Source organism: Maniola jurtina, chromosome 17, assembly GCF_905333055.1.
Source record: "Maniola jurtina chromosome 17, ilManJurt1.1, whole genome shotgun sequence".
Lineage (NCBI taxonomy): Eukaryota > Metazoa > Arthropoda > Insecta > Lepidoptera > Nymphalidae > Maniola > Maniola jurtina.
In genome coordinates, this window is record NC_060045.1 from 7,309,278 (window position 1) to 7,328,499 (window position 19,222).

Here is a 19,222-nt window from a genome sequence, read left to right on the forward strand (position 1 = left end):
ATGAAAATAAAATTAAATAGTTTTAGTTAACTATCTATAATCAAGTTTTTATTCGTACAATATTTCTTTTGAATCAAATATTTTTAAAGGTTTCAAAAATATATTTAATACATTTTTTCTTTTCGGCATGGTAAGTAGCCCGTGTGGTTTCACATTGGAATTTGTTATTTCAATAACTTTCTCAAAATCATTACCGTCCGGTTTGGTATCTAGTAAAATTTTATCAATATGATCCTTATCATATAAAAACACTCTATTTACTGTTTCATCATCATTAATCGCTGGAACTTCATGTTCTAAATCACGACTGATATAGATTTTATTTACGACATCCATAGTATCAGGTTCAGTTTTGCCTTTTATGTCATGACCTTTTATATCAACGACTTTCTCAAAGTCATTTTCAAAGTTATCTGATTTAAATGAATTTTTTGTATCTTTAACTTTATCTAATTCAACTTTGTGAATTATATTATCCTTGGAAACATCATGATCTGTGTTAATTTTTTTAGAAACATTATAAACAACTTCTATTTTTTCAGGTTCAGTACTAACATTTGTTTTATCTTCAGCCTCAATTTTGACTTGCTCTGGTTTTTTATTTTGGTAGGAATTGTAATTACCTCGCTTAGCTGCATAATCTGTTTTCTTTCCATATTGATTGTTTTTTGATTTGTAATCAAATGTTCTCTTTGTAAATTCAGGTCGAGCACTTAAGTATAAGGGGCCACTTGGAACATCGGACTCTTGGTCATCAGTTGGCCACACTCTGCTGTTTGAATTGTAACTATTAGCTGGCTTGTTATAAGATGTGCTTTCACTTTTGTGTGTGATAGAAATTTCTTTAATCATTGCATTTGGAAGATTAAATAATTGTTGGATTTCAATGTTCAGGTCTAGGGGATATCCAGGTGAAAGAATTGCGTCCGTGTTTAGATCCATATTAGTTCTAGAACCACCTATAGTTGCTTTCACATATGGAGCTATAAATACAAATACATGTAAAGGCAATCCCTCGCTCGTACCTTTTGGAAGAATCAAACGAGATGGAAACCCTATTTGTGACCAAACCGGTTTAAGAGGCAAAGCATCCACTCCAAATTCAGCATCTAAGACCAGTTTATATAGAGATTCTAAGGTCAGGAAGTCTTCTGAAAGATTTGCAATTTCATTAGAAGCTCTGGACAATACGTTACTTCCAATTTTAAGATTCACTTCAAAGCTGTCCAATAACATGAAGAGATTTTTGCTTTCAACCAATTCACCCGGCATAACTTTAGGTCCTAAGTATATCTTTACCAAAGCTTTTTGTGCTACAAGTGACGACACAGATATTTTAAAAGAAAAGGGTTTGTGATTTAATCTTGGTTGACAAATTTTTACTTCGAATTTTGACTCTTCTCCTTCAGTCTTTAGGGCACTGTTAACGTCGAACTTAAAATTATCAAAAGTCGTCATCATCTTTTTTATTTCAATATTTTGGACGTCTACGCCAGGGAAATAAAGTTCATTCCTAGAATAACTAGGCAACACTTTTAGAGCAGTATCTACAAGGTCAACAATTTTTTTCTTTAATTTCCAAAAAAAAGGATCCCTTGCGGATGTGATATAATGTTCCAAAACTGAAGGATATCTGAAACAGAAATAATTAACTTTATTTAAAAAAAATGCTATCTATAAATTACGCAATTCTAAAAATAATGGCAAAAGCCAAAGTTTTAATACTTTTTTTTGATATTCAATCAAAAACAAGTATTAAAACTTTGGATTTTGCAGCATATTTAAAAATCTCTAACTGAACCATACAATATGAACAACGTTTTCCGAATAGAGGCTTACCTAGAAAGAAGTCCATCATCATTAACGAGCTCTAGAGCTAGATTCAAGTAACTTCTTTCACTTGTTACAAGAATCTCCATCAATTGATCCATGATATCATATTTACTATATCCACCATCTCTCTGTAAATATTTGTACTTTAATAAAACATCAGAGATATCTATTAAATCATGTGTAAAATTATTTTCTAGAATATAACAGATTGAAAATAGAAATACTTACCATATGTAGGACTACCGCTTGAAGATTGCCTTCAATGTTTGTTAGTGATGTTAAGATTTCAGTGTTGCTAATATTTGCTGACATTCTTTGGCTAAAGTCATTACCATTGGAGTAAATAAGCATAGGATCAAAATTCGATTCATTGATATCGTTCCAACTGATTCCGTTTAACTCCGGTAATCCATTGGAATATCTTTCCAAATTATACCTGGCCATCATTTGTTTCATTATATGGTACATTTGTTGGCCGTAACTTTTTCTTTGGGAGTTGTTAAGCCACGGTAAATAGTTCAGTTTTGTTAGAAAGTAATAGGAATTTAGACCAATGTCTTCATGGAAATAGGCCAGTTTGTCATCGGTATCATCGAAGCTAGTTGTGTAATTCACGTCCAGAACATATGCGTTTCCTTCGTTTCGCACGGAATCAGATAACGAAACTGTTTCACCTCTTATCAATGACGACGCTTTTATGACGAAATCTTTTTTTATGAAATAATTAGGCAAGATCTCATAGGGCGCTGGTAATGATACCTTTTCAGTGTCACGTCTATTCAAAATTGCCAAGTATATGGCGTCAACGAATAATCCACAGTTAACATTTTGACGAGCCCAGCAAGCGGCTTTATAAAAGGTATCAAAATCTCTAGCGTAATATAATAGTTCGTAAATAACTTTTAGCTCATTCAAGTGATCAGGATTATATTCCGTGAAAATCTCTCCCTTTGCCAATAAACCTTTTGTTGCCTTAAGGTTTTGGAAATTGCTAAGAACCTCCGGATTCTGAAAATAATGCACTATGATAACTGAAAATATATATTTTTTAAATATCGTTATTTCCATTTAAGCATTTGAATTTCAATTTTAATATAAATAATAAATAGTTATTTTATTAGAATGGGAAATTTTAAATGACTAATATTCTTTGCTAAAAATATTTACCAGATAAATGCCACTGGACGGATCTAACTTGAAGTCTTCACTGAGCCTCACGATAGTAGGTTTTGTACTTTCTTCACAAACATTTTCAAATAACGGGAGTAGAAGCTTTTGAATGTGAACCCATCCACCTGTTGCTGTAAAATTGATGTAAGTATGATGTAAGTAAGATGGTTATAACATTTTATTGACTGTTGAGTCAATAAAATGTTATAACCATCTTACAGCCGTAATTAATAACCAATAATATTATAATTTATAACCAATCCTATATTATCTGTAATCTGTCGGCAAGTTACAAGTATTAAAATTTAGCAACGTTGTCATTTGTTAAAAAAAATTGAATAAATTTGCAGTAACTTATCAACAGATTACTGCTATTAGATAATAATCTAACTTAGTAAATATTTTAAGTTCTGCCGCAAGTTAATAAAAAATAATTGGCTGTTTTTATGCATTGAACTATGATTGGCATTTGGTAGGTAAAGTTTGTAAGTTTGTTTGTAGAAAGTAATCTCTTTAACTACAGAATCGATTTTGAAAATTCTTTCACCAGTAGAAAGCTACATTATTCCTGAGTGATATATGCTATATTTTATTTTCAAAAAAAAAAATGAATTTATTCTGTTATTGTAATTTTATAACAATAAAGATGTTTAAATTTAATTAAATTATGGATATATCTCTTCGGGGGCTATTATGATTAATTTAACTTTTCAAATGAATACTTTTTAGCTGAATTTAGTAATAAATAAAATTAATTTTACTTAGTAGGTGCCTCTTGGCGCTAACTTACCAAGCTTTGTATTCGTAGTTGAAGTCGGGACCTTGATAAGGTATCCCTGGATTTGTAAGCACAGAACTGAAATAAAAAACACTGTTACCCCCTTCATTTTCTATTAAACAATGCAAGAAATCCAAATTGAGTTCCATATTTATACTTCGACAATTGAAAGTTCATAGACATTATTGTTTAAATATTATCGATATATTAAACTCGTAGTTGAATGCACTAATTATTTTACGTATGATAAAACTATTACATTAAATTACGTTGTTTGTTCACAATAATTATTATCATTGAAATAACAAAAGTTGGTTAGGTCAGTAAGCTTTTGCACCAAGCCGAAAAAAAAAGAAAAGTAATTTATTATTGACACAAGTTTAAAAAATCTATTAAATTAAAAGTATGCTCCTGAAAAAAGCTTATTATACAATCGAAGATTATGTAAATGACAAAAAAGCTTGGATTTGACTCGCTCCAGCAATACACGGCGCTGCAATTGCTTGTATACAATCACAGTATACAGTATGGCATATTACATATTATTGTGAATTGAATACTTGAAAAGAGCAACCACCGAGTTTCTTGCTGGTTCTTCTCAGTACGAACGGCTTTCCGAACCAGTTGTAGATTATTTTGACGATTCAAAAGCACTTGTAAGAGTTTAATTGAATAAAATTATTTTGAATTTGAATTAAAAAATAACGCATGCCTAAATCCTGGACGTTGCTGGACATATTACTAGGTCTCTTGAAGGGACTTCCACGCCACGGTCTTGCGCCGCCTGAATCCAGCGGCTCCCTGCGACTCTTGAGTTTCTTTGCGTGATCAATTCAGAAATAAGGAGCTTTTTGTTCTATTGCATATTCCTGATTCCAGATCTTATCGCCGAGAGAGTGGTAGGTACCTACTTAAGATACAACTCGCTTACTAGCACGCTTAGCTGAGCGACTATTACTATTTATGGACTATATTTGTGGACGAGGCCAACTGTCACAGTCCACGTTTCCGAATAAGCATGCAATGGTATATGTATAGGTGTAATAAGCACCTAATAACCCTAATTTTGATCAGGCTTAGTAAACAAACTTATCTAATTATATCGGTCGATTTGATGTCACTATAATATTGAAGGTTTCTTCAATAAACATAATTACTTCAAGTTGGGGTTACAGGTTATCGCAAACTAGGTAAATAAAGCGAAAATAGTATTATGTTGAAATTGAAATGTTTTTATTTGGTATTTTATTGGTATTTAATCAACTTTTTACTTTCTGTTAGGTGCTTAGACTAAACAATGACTAGATAATAGGTAAGTACTATCCCGCTGGCGCAGTGGTGAATACAGTGGTTTGAAGAGTCGTAGTTCCTGAGTTCTGTCCTTGGCAGAGGCTATTCCGAGATAAGCGATTTCTAAATCGGCTCAGGATCTGGTAGGAGGCTTCGGCCGTAACTAGTTTTAAATTGACACCTAAAGCTTAGTAAGTAGGTATCAATTATTATTACCCAAACATACTGAAAGTTTACCGACGTAGCTAGTGGAAAAAGAAAAAATGAGAAACAACCTTTTTCCTTATAGGGGATACCCATCCTTCTGGCGGGAAAATGGGTTTGTATTATGGATTCTATCCGCGCTATTTAAACCCTTGCAGAAAAACCTGGGCTGAGATTATTATTTAAATAAGCACCATCTAGCAGATGTGGAGCGCACTAGATGAGAAAACAACAAGTTCGCGATGTAGTAACACAGTAGGTAAATAGATGTCGCTTTTAAAGTGACCGAAAAGCAACCGCCTGAGCTTTCATTTTGTCCACAAGACCCACAAGATGGCATAGTTGCACTAAGCTTGTACGATTTGAAACGAGCAAATCTGCTGAGTTTCTTGCCGGTTCTTTTCGGTAGAATCTACATTTCGAAACAGCGTGGTTATATAGACCCACGCTATATAACCACGTTATACAGTCTCTTATACTAGTGTATGAGAGACGCTAGTAGTCCTACATGAAATTTAAAACTCACAACGAAGACAATCTGCGACTTATTCCTCGTTGCTGAGGATCATGGCCCCTTTCCGTTAATACCTAATGATAGAGGATTTCTTGGGATAATGATGCGGTGAGCTCCCAAATCCTTCCGTTTACGACTCGAATAAAGAAAGGGTCAGACGTTAGTGATAATATGAGACCAACGGCTTAGCGTGCTCCTCGAGGCATGGAGGTAAAGGAAAGGCCAATTTCGGATATTCCAAGTGGGTTACCTACTCATTCATTTACCGACTGGACAACGTTATTGATAACGACTACTTAAAAAAGTTTTGAGAAGGTTTTGAGTTCATTTTTTAAGTTTGGAAATGGGCTTAAAACATTTCCAAATTTTCCTTTTGAAAATTAACTTTTTAATACTTATCGTCGTTACGCATGCAAAATCCTCTAAGTACATAATTTATATATAGAATATTCGTTTTTGATGTCACTTTGTTCAGTTTGAAAAATAAAGGTCTAAAATAACAGTGGTAGTTACGTACATAATTACAACGGTGAGGCATGTGCCCAGCTTTATATGAGGTTCAAAAATACTATTTTTTGCCTGACAAAAGTTTGAGGCCCCTTACATAAGCGTGGATTTAGTTTAGTTTATTTGTACTATACCTACATGTACCTACACTCACAGACATAGCCAAACGGTCTTCGTGAAAAAGGACATGTATATTTTACCTACATATTGGAGGTCCTCAGTTGCAAAAGGATGGACGAAGTCGCGGATAACTGCTAGTTAATATTATAAAGAGGAAAGATTTGTTTGTTTGTAATCGATAAACTCTGAAACTACTCAACTGATTTTAATAATTCTTTTACCATTAGAAGCATTAAAAGAACTTTATCCAAAAGTAATATTGGCTATATATTATGTATTTGCTTATAGGTATATCAAATCTCACCTGAGCGACGCCAGGTGGATCAGTTAGTACTTGATACAATTAATACTTCATAAGTAACTTAATTTTTTACAACTTTGATTTTACATTACCTACAACCTAGATATTATAATTTTCTTGATTTTTTAGAATTGGTGTAACAAGTAGGAAAGAAGCAGACAGATTAATAAATGAAACATAAAATAAATCATATAATATTTTATTTACTTTTAATATTCATAGTCTTTGCCTTTTAATTCACATAATTTATGTGTTTAATTCAGTAAAAGTCTTTGACTTTTTCGCCAACCATAGTGTCGAAGTCTACATCTACGTCGTAATTATCAATGAAGGTAGTCCTGTCGACCATGTCGTAGTTCTTGAGTACGTATCGGTTCCAACGGGCCTTCATATCACAAATTTGTTTTTTGTGATAAATGAATACATCTAAGAACTTCATGTTGGGTGTGAAGAATTTGGTGAGGTCAATATGACGGTCGAATGGGAAACCAAGAGGCATTTTGTCGAGGAGAACAGTTGACCTAAAGTCAACAAAGAGATCTTTGCGGTTCGTGTCCAAGATTCCGGTGTCAACTCCATCAACCAGTCTCAATGGTGTGACTATTATGTAGAGCATCATCTTCATACCACCGACGTGACCTTTCGGTAGCAGCAGCCTTGTAGGGAATCCAGTGTGGTAATTCCTGAGATCCTTGATTAACAGATCCTTCACATCGGTGATGGTGTCAATCTTCTTCCACAGATCACGTGTCATGATGCGGTCACGGACGAGATTGTGCATGTCATAAGAGTTTCTGGTTATGGTGTTCTTTCCAGTGTTAAGTTTGTAAAGGAAGGAATCCAACTCTACGAAGTTCACGCGGTTCTGGTTGAGATCTATTAAACGACCCAGGCAATCCACCTTCGGTCCCAAGAATATTCTGACGACACTGTCGACGGCCTTGTCCGATTGAACATCAAAGACTACTTTGAATGGTTGATGATTGAGCCGGCGTTTACGTACGTAGAAGATCATATCAGATCTCGACTTTTTGAATTCATCTGAGTTGAGCGTGACAGCATTGGTCATATCCATAAAGTAGTCATCGAAGTAAGTTACGAGTTTATCAACTACAACATTATCAATCTTGACACCAGGGAAGAAGAGATCTTCATGAGTGTAGCTTGGAAGTCGCATCTTGAAGAGCTTCACGATATTATAGAAACGTTTTTGTAGCTGGTAGAATACTGGATCACGTAGGGCTGTCTGATAGCTATCGAGCACAGAAGGCATAACGAAGTACCTAGAAAAAGCCAAATACCATTGTTTAAAGATGCAAAGATTTATTAATATACTAGCTGATGCCCGCAGCTTCGCCCGCGTGGATTGGTCAGATCCTCTGCAGCATCAGGATTGAGGAGTTGGACTCCAAATTTTTATTAAACAATGTCGCAAAGTTCCTCTATCGATTAAAAAAGAAATGACGCAAATCGGTTCAGAAATCTCGGAGATTTCGGTGTACATAGGTAGAAAAACACAACTCCCTTTTTGAAAGTCGGTTAAAAAAGTAGCCTATGTTACTCCCTGGTCAATTTTCTACTTGTCTGTGAAAATCCCGTCAAAATCGGTTCAGCCGTTCCCAAGATTAGCCTTTTCAAACAGACAGACAGACAGACAGACAGACAGACAAAAATTTTAAAAACGTGTGATTCGGTTATAGTATCGTTCAAATAACCATATGACCTTAATATGCGGTAGTTATTTCGAAATGACAGACAGACACTCCAATTTTATTTATTAGTATAGTATAGATATATAATAAGAATTAAAGATATCTGAATTTTAAATAAAATTAAAGTAACTCTTTAGGGTCACCAGTTATCTTACAAACTAAAACTTACTTGTCATTGTTGAAGTAGTTAAGACCAACGAAAGCTTTCATTAATATAAGCATGTAGCGGTAGGCTTCCCATTTGGGTCTGTTAACGTTAATCTTGTCAACGGTACCATAAATAAGTTTTCCAAGCATCTCTATATCTTCGGTTTTGGTAAGTTCTAATCTCAGGCCATTAATCTGAAAAGTGAAATAATTAGAAATTCGCTGTACTCTAGTCAAAGAATGATAAAATTATTAAAAGTACATACTTCAATATATCCTTTGACGACAGCTTCATGGATAATCCTTTCATACTCTACAGCAACTTTCATAACGGCAGTGTTTTTGTCTTCATTGAACATATAGTTATTTAATCTTACAGGTAATTGTACACCATTGTGTAGCATCATCCAGGGCCAGTATCCCTTTCTGATTGGTTTAAGCACTGAGAATGTTGTAATATCACCTAATCCATTAGACAGACGTTCCAAGTAATACCTGGCGAGTATTTGTTGGTACACGTATAGAGTGAGCTCCCAGCGTCTGTGCATAAACTTGGGAGTCATATCGTCCTTCATCCAGAAAGGATAGTCGACGTGGAAGTAGTAGTAGTAAGTGCTAAGGTCGATATCTTCAGTAAAATATCTCAGCCTGTCTTCATCGTTCAGGTAGTGACGACGGTCATAAACATTTTCGTCGATAATGTAGACATCCTTTTCAGTTTTCTTGATACCATATAAATCGCAAAGCTTGTGATCAATAAGACCCTTCTTCATCTTCAGCAGGTAAGCCTTTTGTATCACATCAGAGCGAACGAAGTAGTAAGGATAGATTTCGTAAGGAGGTGGTAGGATAATGCCTTTGCAATCTTCGCGATGTCTGACCGCCACGGTGAGGGCATACACAAACATACCCTCGTTAAGGTACAGACGCATCCAGCATGCAGTCTTCATGAATGTGGTGAAGTCCTTCGCGTAGTACAGCATATGGAACATCGTGATGACCTCCTTCAGTTGACGATCAATGTTGAGGGTAAATACTTCTCCGCGCGGCAAAAATCCAAACTTCCAGTTGTTTAGGAATACTTTGACAACCTCTTGTTTCTGGAAAAAAAATGTTAATTTCAGAAAAATGGAACTATGAATAAAAAAAAAACTGGATTAAATAATTATAATTTGTTACCGTATAGAGCTCAACATTTTCTTCAATCTTGAAGTTTTTGCCAATGTCTTCTATATCCTTGTAGACGACTGGTTCCGTGACGTGATTAAGCAGCTTCAGTATCCATATTTGGCGTTGCTTTACATCCATATTGACTGGAATAAAAACAATTAAGAGTTATCAAATAAACCAGTATATTCAAGTTAAGTTAACTTAGAAAAAAACCAGCCAGCGAGTCAAACTCGCGCACTGAGGGTTCCAACCTCGGGTATTTTTTCGGATATTTTGCACGATAACTCAAAAAGTTTTATGCATAAAAATAAATAAAATATCTGCTCCTGTGATCCTATAAAGGTTCTGTTTTTCCTTTTGAGGTAAGGATCCCTAAAAATAAGAGAAATATGACCCGTTTTGAATACCTAACTACCTATTTTAAAAAACTGACTAAAACTATGAAATAACAGTGTTCTTATAAATCAAAATCATTAATATTCGTTTAGTTTGTAAATCTATTGGCACTAAGGTGCATGCGACGGGCCTGCTCGCGAAATTCAAATTTGATTTGTCTTTACGCATTTGTAAACTAATAGGACAAAGTACATATATAGCACTTTAATTGCGCCAATGGCAGTATAATCCTCACAGGTTTATATAAAAATCTTAACATTAGCATGTCGGTGGCGCGACCTTGAAGTTTTACCCATCGCTGAACGTGCCCAAAGAAAAAGGTTTTCCCTTCAAAAACTCTTACCGAAGGTGTGGTCGTCGTACACCGCATGGGCTGCGGCCATGGCCGCGAGCCCTAACACCACACATAGTACCGTCTTCATCGCCCACAGTTCGATCCTAACTGTGACGCCTTGTTCGTTCTCAGCCAAATTTATACTTAGCATTCCTGACCGCACTGACCTGCCTTAATTTAAATTGTTACATTGTTTCACTGATAAGTACAATCCTGTTGTTTATTACTAGCGAATTGTTATAGGTGAAAAGTTATCGCGTAATGCTGGTGAAAGTTGCGCGTTAAAAAATACCTAAGCTCAACAATAACTTTTTATCTAGGCAATTTTGCATTATATGTTTTGAAAACTTATAATGCAAACACAAGGTTTTGTTCAAAAATAAAAAGAATAGGTAATTTAGTTGTTCTAAAACAAAGTCTCTGGTAGATATCATATAAATGGAATAGTTGTCCTTGTGCATATTTTCCTATCTAATAATAATCTGAAGAGATATTGTAAAATGGAGATATTAACAAGTGTAAATTAAAAAATAACATCCCCGACAAGTGAAGGTTACAGTACCTAACTAGAAAACAGCTGAAAACTATCAAAAGGCTGAACCGATTTTCTTGAATTATAGTTAAAAACACTCTCGATCAAGCCTCCTTTCAAACAAAAAAAAAACTAAATTAAAATCGGTTCATTACTTTAGGAGCTACGATGCCACAGACTGATACACAGATACACAGATACTAATAATAATTTTTTACTTTTTAGTGTTTGTGGTTTTTAAAGTCGGTTTTATTTTTCTTTTGAAATTTTTTTATTTCACAATTTTAGTGGCCCCACTGTACTATAATATGCTATGCCCAGTTAAAACCCCACTGTTTACTAAGCTTTTACACAGATCGCGAGCAATTTGCTCTTATCCATTGAGGAGTTCTGTTCTCCATCTCCGAAGATATTCATCAGATCTTAACTAAACTTATATGGGACCACCTGCACAGTATAACCCTTTCAAACAAAAAAAATCCAAATCGGTCCAGGGGTCTTTGAGTAAATGGGTAACATACATTAAAAAAAAAAGGTTCCGATGAATTGAGAACCTCCTCCTTTTTTTGAAGTCGGTCAATAATTGCACGCTATAGCTATAGGTATATTACTTACATCCTATAATTTTATTATTATCACGTGGACGAAGACGCATCTTATTATAGGTTCGAGATACCAATTTTAAACTGAGTAGGGATGTAAACGCCCACGCAGCAAGACCTACAAGAAATAGTTAATAGAGTAAACGAGTGCAGTAATAGGGTGGGGTTAAGCATGAATGTGTCAAAAACAAAGTATATGGTTGTTTCGAAGAAGCCACAAAACAAATACAAACAAAGACAAATACAAATATCTTGGGTCATGGCTAACAGACGCATGGAAAAGTGACACTAACATCCGGGTTCGCAATGAAATTGCTCGCACATCTTTTATGAAGATGAAGAAAGTTCTTTGTGGTAGTCAACTTTCTCTAAAACTCCGTATCAGACTCCTACAATGCTACATTTGGCCCGTAGTTATATATGGTTGTGAGGCATGGACCCTAGTGGAGGACTTGAGGAAAAAGATCGACGCCTTTAAAATGTAGACGTATCGCAGGATGCTTCACATAAGCTGGACGGCTAAGGTGTCCAACGCTGAGGTTCTTGCCAGGTTGTAGAAGAAGACCGAGTTAGTTAAAACCATCAAGCAGCGTAAGATCTCGTACCTGGGCCATATTTTGCGACACGGTAGGTACCGCCTGCTGCAGATAATTATGATGGGAAAAATTGCTGGAAAAAGAGGGGTGGGAAGAAGGAAGAAGTCATGGCTACGTAACATAAGGGAGTGGACTGGCATAAAAACAGTAGGAGAACTATTCCGGCTAGCCATGGACAAGGAGAAGTTTAAAAAACTGACTGCTGACCTTCAATAATGGAGAGGCACATAAAGAAGAAGAAGGGATGTAAAGAAGCAGGTGCGTGTAAAATAGCGTTATGTTATCTTATACCTGTTACCTATCCCTTTATGTAAGAGCTCATGAGATAATTATGAAGCTCTTTTAACCGCATCGATCGGGGACCATCCTGTCGGTACTGGATACCTGGTTCTTTATGCTAGCACCCTAACAGAGGAGGAGAACCTTTAAATGAGTTTTGATACTGCCTGGATTTTTAGCGATAACGGAATTGTCCTTATATTATAACGGAAAGTTAGACCGCACACCTTTAAGATTTTCTCACGTAAGTACCTACCTAGCTTACGTATTTACGTATTTTACTTACAACAATTCAGTTTTGGTCGTTCGTTCTTAATTCTAAACTAAAAGAAATATTAACAAAATTGATCTTGTAATTTAACTACTGTTTTCTATCCAAGGTCAACATTTTCTTTATTTTTAACCCCCGACCCAAGAAGAGGGGTGTTATAAGTTTGACGTGTGTATCTGTCTGTGGCATCGTAGCTCCTAAACTAATGAACCGATTTTAATTTAGTTTTTTTTTTTGTTTGAAAGGTGGCTTGATCAAGAGTGTCCCTAGCTATCCAAGAAAATCGGTTCAGCCGTTTGAAAGTTATCAGCTCTTTTCTAGTTACCGTAACCTTCACTTGTCGTGTTTTCTAGTTACTGTAACCTTCACTTGTCGGGAGTGGTATAAATTTTTAATTTACGCTTGCCATCTTTTACTTGTTAAATACTGCTTAACCCTATAAATGCCAGTCAACCCCAATAAAGACTTATTGGGTTTAATAGCAGTATACCCTGGACGCGGAACCGCAGCAGCTTTGGAGTCACCTCGCGCTTACATTTGCTAACCTAAATATGTATATAAAAAGGTAAAGGCGATTGATTGATGACTGACTAACATACTGACAGATCTATCAACGCATAGCTCAACCGGATGAATCAAAGCTGTTTTTTTTAAAGAATATTAGTCATGTTAGTCATGACTAATATTCGCCTTTCCCCTCCAACTAAGCGTAAAGCTTGTGCTAGGAGCGGGTACGACAATAGTACAACGGGTGGGATTTGAACCGCCGACCTTTCGGATTTTAGTCCACCCTTTAACCGTTGAGCTATTGAGGCTATTATATTGGCTTGCAGATAGCTATTATGACGCAAACATCCACTTAAAAAGTGTTTTTTTTTGAAATTTCAACCCCTAAAGGAGTAAAATAGGGGATTGAAATTTGTCTTGTCCACCTGGATGAAGCCGCGGGTATAAGACGGTTAAGTGCAAATGGGTTAGTAATAACTTACGCCAGTTAAACTTACAAAATCTTATGTAAGTATTTATTCACTGTAATTTCATTGTAAGAGTAAATGCACTTAAAATATTAACCAATTTACCAGAATATTCTACAAATTAATATCCGTCTCTGTGGTTTTCCAGATTTTTGTGAAAAGGTGCATTACTATTAGCTTTAAGATTTACATGTAAATCTTTGAGCTTTATATAGTTATACATGTGAATCTCAAAGATAAAACTTACATCTGTACTTAAATCTTTGCTATTTAATGTTACATATTCTTACATATACTATATATTACTATATATCTTATATATTATATTCTAGAACGTGTCTACAAAATATTGAGTTCGATTGGTTAGTAAACAAAATACAAGAATCAAAATTTTTCATAATAATATACTTTACATAAGGTCGTAGATTGAGAATTCATTCTTTGTTTGACCAGTACAAAGATTATTCTTGCAAAAAGATTAAACATAACATTTTGATCTTTATCTCATGTTATTCACTGCTAAGTCTTAACCTAGAAGAAATGATTGATGTTAGCAGACTAGCTTTGAGAAAGTTATGGAGAACTTTCAGGCATACAATTTCATCATTATGTTTTCCTTCACTGTTAAAGCAAATGAAATTATTTATTGCTTAAAAAAGGTACACGTAATTCCCAAAAGGTGTGCCCGGGATCGAACCCACGACCACCGATTAGGAGGCAGACTCTTTACCACTAAGCTATCACCGCTTATTACTAGACAATCTCTAGTACTTTTTAAAAATGTAAACCAGCAATCATAATAGTATTATTATTAGTTGCTTGCTTGATTCAACTTGGTACTATATTTGATAATACTTGGCTATCTGACTAGTGACTAGGAAGGATTTTAATAAAGAAATAACAAAAATGTGCAATAAATAATTCATTTTATTAATATATAACATTCATTGCCTTTTATAATAAACATAAAGTATATAAAATCGCTTAATTGTATCTAAATCTCAACATCAGTCATTTACACATCGAAGATATTGACGTCTCTATCTACTTTGGTGTTAACATCTACGTCAGTAAAGTAGCTGTCGTTAACTACGGGGGTCTTGTCAAGTAAGTCGTAGCTTTTAAGAACGTAACGGTTCCAGCGAGTCCACATATCGCTGACCTGTGGCTTGTGGAAGATTATAACGTCAACAAATCTCATGTTGGGCGTGAAGAATTTGGATGTGTCAATATGGCGATCGAGTGGGAATCCAAGAGGCATCTTATCAAGTAACACAGTGGACCTGAAGTCTACGAAGAGATCTTTACGGTTTATGTCGAGTATTGAAGTGTCAACGTTGTCAACCATCCTCAACGGGGTGATTATGACATAGAGCATCATCCTCATTCCTCCAATACGACCCTTAGGTAGAAGCAGCCTAGTTGGGAAACCGGTGTGGTAGTTTCTGAGGTCTTTCCTTAACAGATCCCTCATGTCGGTTATACCATCAATCTTCTTCCATAGGTCACGAGTCATTGTGCGATCGCGTACAAGATTGTGCATATCGATGGAGTTTCTGACAATGGTGTTCTTTCCAGCGGTAAGTTTGTAGAGGAACGAATCTAACTCCACGAAGTTCCACCTGTTTTGGTTAATATCAATCAAGCGGCCCATATGATCTTCTTTCGGTCCCAAAAACACTCGCACAACAGAGTCGACTGTTTTGTCAGACAAGATATCTAAGGTGACTTTGAAAGGCTGATGATTCAGACGGCGTTTGCGTACATAGAATATCATGTCAGATGTAGTCTTCTTGAGCTCATCGTCGGTGTAGGTAACTGCATTGGTCATATCCATGAAGTAATCATCGAAGTATGTAACAAGCTTGTCAACTACAACGTTGTCAATTTTTACTCCAGGGAAGTAGACATCTTCACGAGTGTAGCTTGGAAGACGGTTTTTAAAGAGCCTCATGAAATAGACTATACGTTTTTGCAGTTGGTAGAATACTGGGTCACGGAGAGCAGTTTGGTAGTGGTCTAATACCGAAGGTACAACGAAGTATCTGAAATTGGAAAAAATATTTTTTTTAATTACCTACTCTTATGAATTGAAACATGCATTGAAACTCAATCTCAATCTTGGAGTAATTTTTTTTGCGGGATGTGCTTGATATGGACAAATAAAATAATTTGAATTTTATAATAGAGGCTTACTTGTCAGAATTCCAGGTATTGAGACCAACAACAGCTTTCATCATTATTAGAAGGTAGCGGTAAGCGTCTACTTGTAGTTTAGTCATATCAGTCTTTTCAATAGTTCCATACACAAGTTTTCCGAGGGCTTCGATATCTGCAGACTTAGTCAAGTCGATTCTAACACCATTAATCTGGGAATAAGGAAAACAAATTGAAATGGTTAAAAATATTAAAGTTAAATTAATAACTATTAATTTTTGCTTTGTAACTCACCTCTATGTATCCCTTGATAATGGCTTCACTAATAATTCTCTCATAATCTGCAACTAATTTAGCAACAGCAATATCTTTGTCACTGACAAATACTTGGTTGTTGAACCTCACAGGCAGTTGAACTCCGTTGTGAAGGATCATCCACGGCCAGTAACCTTTACGAATAGGCTTATGCCATGACAGATAGTCGATTTCGCCGAGACCATTGGAAAGGCGCTCGAGATAGTACCTTGCAAGAATCTGTTGGTAGGTGTAGAAGGTAAGTTCCCAACGCCTGATCATAAACTTGTTGGTCACGTCATTTTTCATCCAGAATGGGTAGTCTACGTGGAAATAATAGTAGTAGGTATTAAGGCCAATATCTTCTGTGAAGTATCTGAGTTTATCTTCGTCATTTAACCAAACGCGGCGGTCGTAAACATTTTCATCAATTATGTAGATATCCTTGTCAGTTTTTTTGATACCGTAGAAGTCAGTTAAGTGGGTGTCGAGAAGGCCTCTCTTCATCTTGAGTAAGTACGCTTTTTGAATGACATCGGCTCGGACGAAAAAGTAAGGATAGATTTCATAAGGCGGAGGAAGGATGATGCCTTTGCAGTCATCACGATGTCTGACAGCTACAGTAAGGGCATACACAAACATGCCCTCGTTCAAGTAAAGACGCATCCAACAAGCAGTCTTAATGAATGTGGCGAAGTCCTTAGCGTAGTACAACATGTGGAACATCGTAATGACCTCCTTCAGTTGACGGTCAACGTGTAATGTGAATACCTCTCCGCGGGGAAGGAAACCAAACTTCCAATTCTCAAGGAAAGTTTTAACCACAACCTGCTTCTGTAAACAAAAAAATTAAGCTTGCAGTAATATGTGTGTCTAATTGAAAATATTAATTACATACAGTTTTAAACTAAAGTTCATCTTACTGTGTATAATTCCACATTATCTTCAATTTTAAAGTTTTTGCCAATGTCTTCGATCTCTTTGTACATGACTGGACCCATGATATTGTTCAAAAGCTTCAAGATGAAAAATTGCTTTTCTTTTATATCCATTGTGTCAACTTTACCTGTTAAAAATTAATATGCATTAAAAATAAGATTTTGGATTCTTCAAATTTTGAAAGTTAGGTGACAATAAGAATAAATTATAAATGTGAAAGTGTCTGTCTGTTGGTTCGTTTGTTGGTTTGTCTTTCAATAACGCTGTAACAGAGCAACGGATCGGCGTAGGTTTCTGCAAGAAAATCCGAAATTTCTGCAAGAAATAAATACCTAAATAATTTCTTCACATGGAAAATACACATGGTTAACATAATTAATTATAAATAAGGTTATAAATAAGAGCCTCGATAGCTCAACGGTTGAGGAGCGGACTGAATTCCGAAAGGTCGGCGGTTCAAACCCCACCCGTTGCACTATTGTCGTACCCACTCCTGGCACAAGCTTTACGCTTAATTGGAGGGAAAAGGGGATTATTAGTCATGATTCGGAAGGCTAATATTCTTTAAAAAAAAATGGTATGTAGCTGTCAAAAAGTAAAAACTGTGTGACGAGAGCTAGAGCATAATATGAATGATTGGCCAGTTGGCCAGCTTGGTGGACAGTGGCAAAACCCTTCTCAATCTGAGAGGAGATACATGCTCAGTAGTCAGCTGGGTTGATGATGATGATGATGATGATGACGACATTTGGTCGCTTTCCTTTACTGTCTGATCTTACCAAGTAACGTGGTATCCACATCAGGTCGTGCCGCGGCCAGGGCGGCCAGCCCTAGCACCAAACACAGAACCGCCTTCATCCTCGCCGAGTCTCTGCCAAATTCTGATCAATATAATCAATACCTCCCTATTATATACTTAATACTTGACCTCAGTTGACCTTATTTATTTTGTAACCATACTATTTTTTTAAAGATTAATGCCACCTATAAATATTTGGGAGCCGATAAGGTATCGCCAAAACAACAACTCGGCCAATTAAATGAATGTCTGTAGGCACTGTAAGTTTCCCTTAAATCTGTCCTAACGGCTAGTCATAATGATATCATGGTAATGAGATGCTTAGGTAAAGTAGGTATTCTTTTTCGCTGTTATCAAATATTTATTTTATAAAATATTTACTTAGCGAAAATTAGTTTTAGGGGATGGCAGACCTTGACCTTGGTATGCTATTTCTATTTATCTTCAATAGGAAAGTCGAAATCTCCAAAAATAATCTTCTCATTTACTTAAACTATTTTAGGTAAGTACTTTTTAACTAGCATATACTATATAGTTAACATATAGTTTTGCTCACAATATGAAATTCGAGTCAATCTCTATCTAAAGTTTTACTCCAGTCTCCGCTTATAACTAAGCCACAAAATTTTTTGGACTACAAAAAAAATAGTTTTAAACTACAAAACTAACGCTATTTTTTGGCATGATGCAGGTAAACATAGCCAGATAAAAAAATTTCAAAAGGAAAATAAAACCGACTTCAAAAACCAAAAACACTAAAAAGTAGAAAATAATTTTTGTTTAGCTACACATGTAATGTACCTAGGTATGAAGTCGAGCGAGCATATTAAAACAAAATTAGAAATCCAAGAGTGAAGCTCGCCCGACTTCATACCTAGGTACATTACATGTGTAGCTAAACAAAAATTATTTTCTACTTTTTAGTGTTTTTGGTTTTTGAAGTCGGTTTTATTTTTCTTTTAAAAAATTTTTATTTCACAATTTTTAGTGGCCCCACTGTACTATAATATGCTATGCCCAGTTAAAACCCTACTGTTTACTAAGCTATTACAGTGATCGCGAGTAATTTGCCCTTATCCATTGAGGAGTTCTGTTCTCCATCTCCGAAGATATTCATCAAATCTTCACCAAATTTATATGGGACCACCTGCACAGTATACCCTTTCAAACAAAAAAAAAAATCCAAATCGGTCCAGGCGTCTTTGAGTAATCGGGGAACATACATAAAAAATAAAAATAAAAAAAAAAGATCCCGACGAATTGAGAACCTCCTCCTTTTTTGGAAGTCGGTTAAAAAGAAAGA

At 35.5% G+C, this 19,222-nt stretch overlaps 2 protein-coding genes across 2 annotated transcripts; both read right to left on the bottom strand.

Moving 5' to 3' along the window:
* On the bottom strand, window positions 1-3,890 carry LOC123873605 (arylphorin subunit alpha-like). The gene is made up of 5 exons (XM_045918510.1): window positions 3,794-3,890; window positions 3,001-3,134; window positions 2,062-2,841; window positions 1,840-1,976; window positions 1-1,633 (listed from the first exon to the last, which is right to left on the bottom strand). The coding sequence occupies exons 1-5, from the start codon at window positions 3,888-3,890 to the stop codon at window positions 49-51; spliced, it is 2,733 nt and encodes a 910-aa protein (XP_045774466.1). The 3' UTR covers window positions 1-48.
* A 3,010-nt stretch (window positions 3,891-6,900) lies between these two features.
* Window positions 6,901-17,987, bottom strand: LOC123874036. Its single transcript, XM_045919194.1, has 10 exons — window positions 17,900-17,987; window positions 17,105-17,247; window positions 16,182-17,015; window positions 15,927-16,099; window positions 14,750-15,775; window positions 10,486-10,643; window positions 9,756-9,889; window positions 8,843-9,676; window positions 8,599-8,771; window positions 6,901-8,000 (listed from the first exon to the last, which is right to left on the bottom strand). Exons 1-10 carry the CDS (start codon window positions 17,976-17,978, stop codon window positions 6,977-6,979), a joined length of 4,578 nt encoding a protein of 1,525 aa, XP_045775150.1. The 5' UTR covers window positions 17,979-17,987; the 3' UTR covers window positions 6,901-6,976.
* Between the last annotated feature and the right edge of the window lie 1,235 nt (window positions 17,988-19,222).

Coding starts and splice junctions, on each gene's coding strand:
- LOC123874036 (XM_045919194.1), bottom strand. CDS start 17,978: ATGAAGGCGGTTCTGTGTTTGGTGCTAGGGCTGGCCGCCCTGGCCGCG. Junction 16,100..16,181: donor TTATCAAGGGATACATAGAG/GTGAGTTACAAA, acceptor CCTTATTCCCAG/ATTAATGGTGTTAGAATCGA. Junction 8,772..8,842: donor TCGTCAAAGGATATATTGAA/GTATGTACTTTT, acceptor TTCACTTTTCAG/ATTAATGGCCTGAGATTAGA.
- LOC123873605 (XM_045918510.1), bottom strand. CDS start 3,890: ATGAAGGGGGTAACAGTGTTTTTTATTTCAGTTCTGTGCTTACAAATC. Junction 1,977..2,061: donor AAGCGGTAGTCCTACATATG/GTAAGTATTTCT, acceptor GTTTTATTAAAG/TACAAATATTTACAGAGAGA. Junction 1,634..1,839: donor GATGATGGACTTCTTTCTAG/GTAAGCCTCTAT, acceptor TTTCTGTTTCAG/ATATCCTTCAGTTTTGGAAC.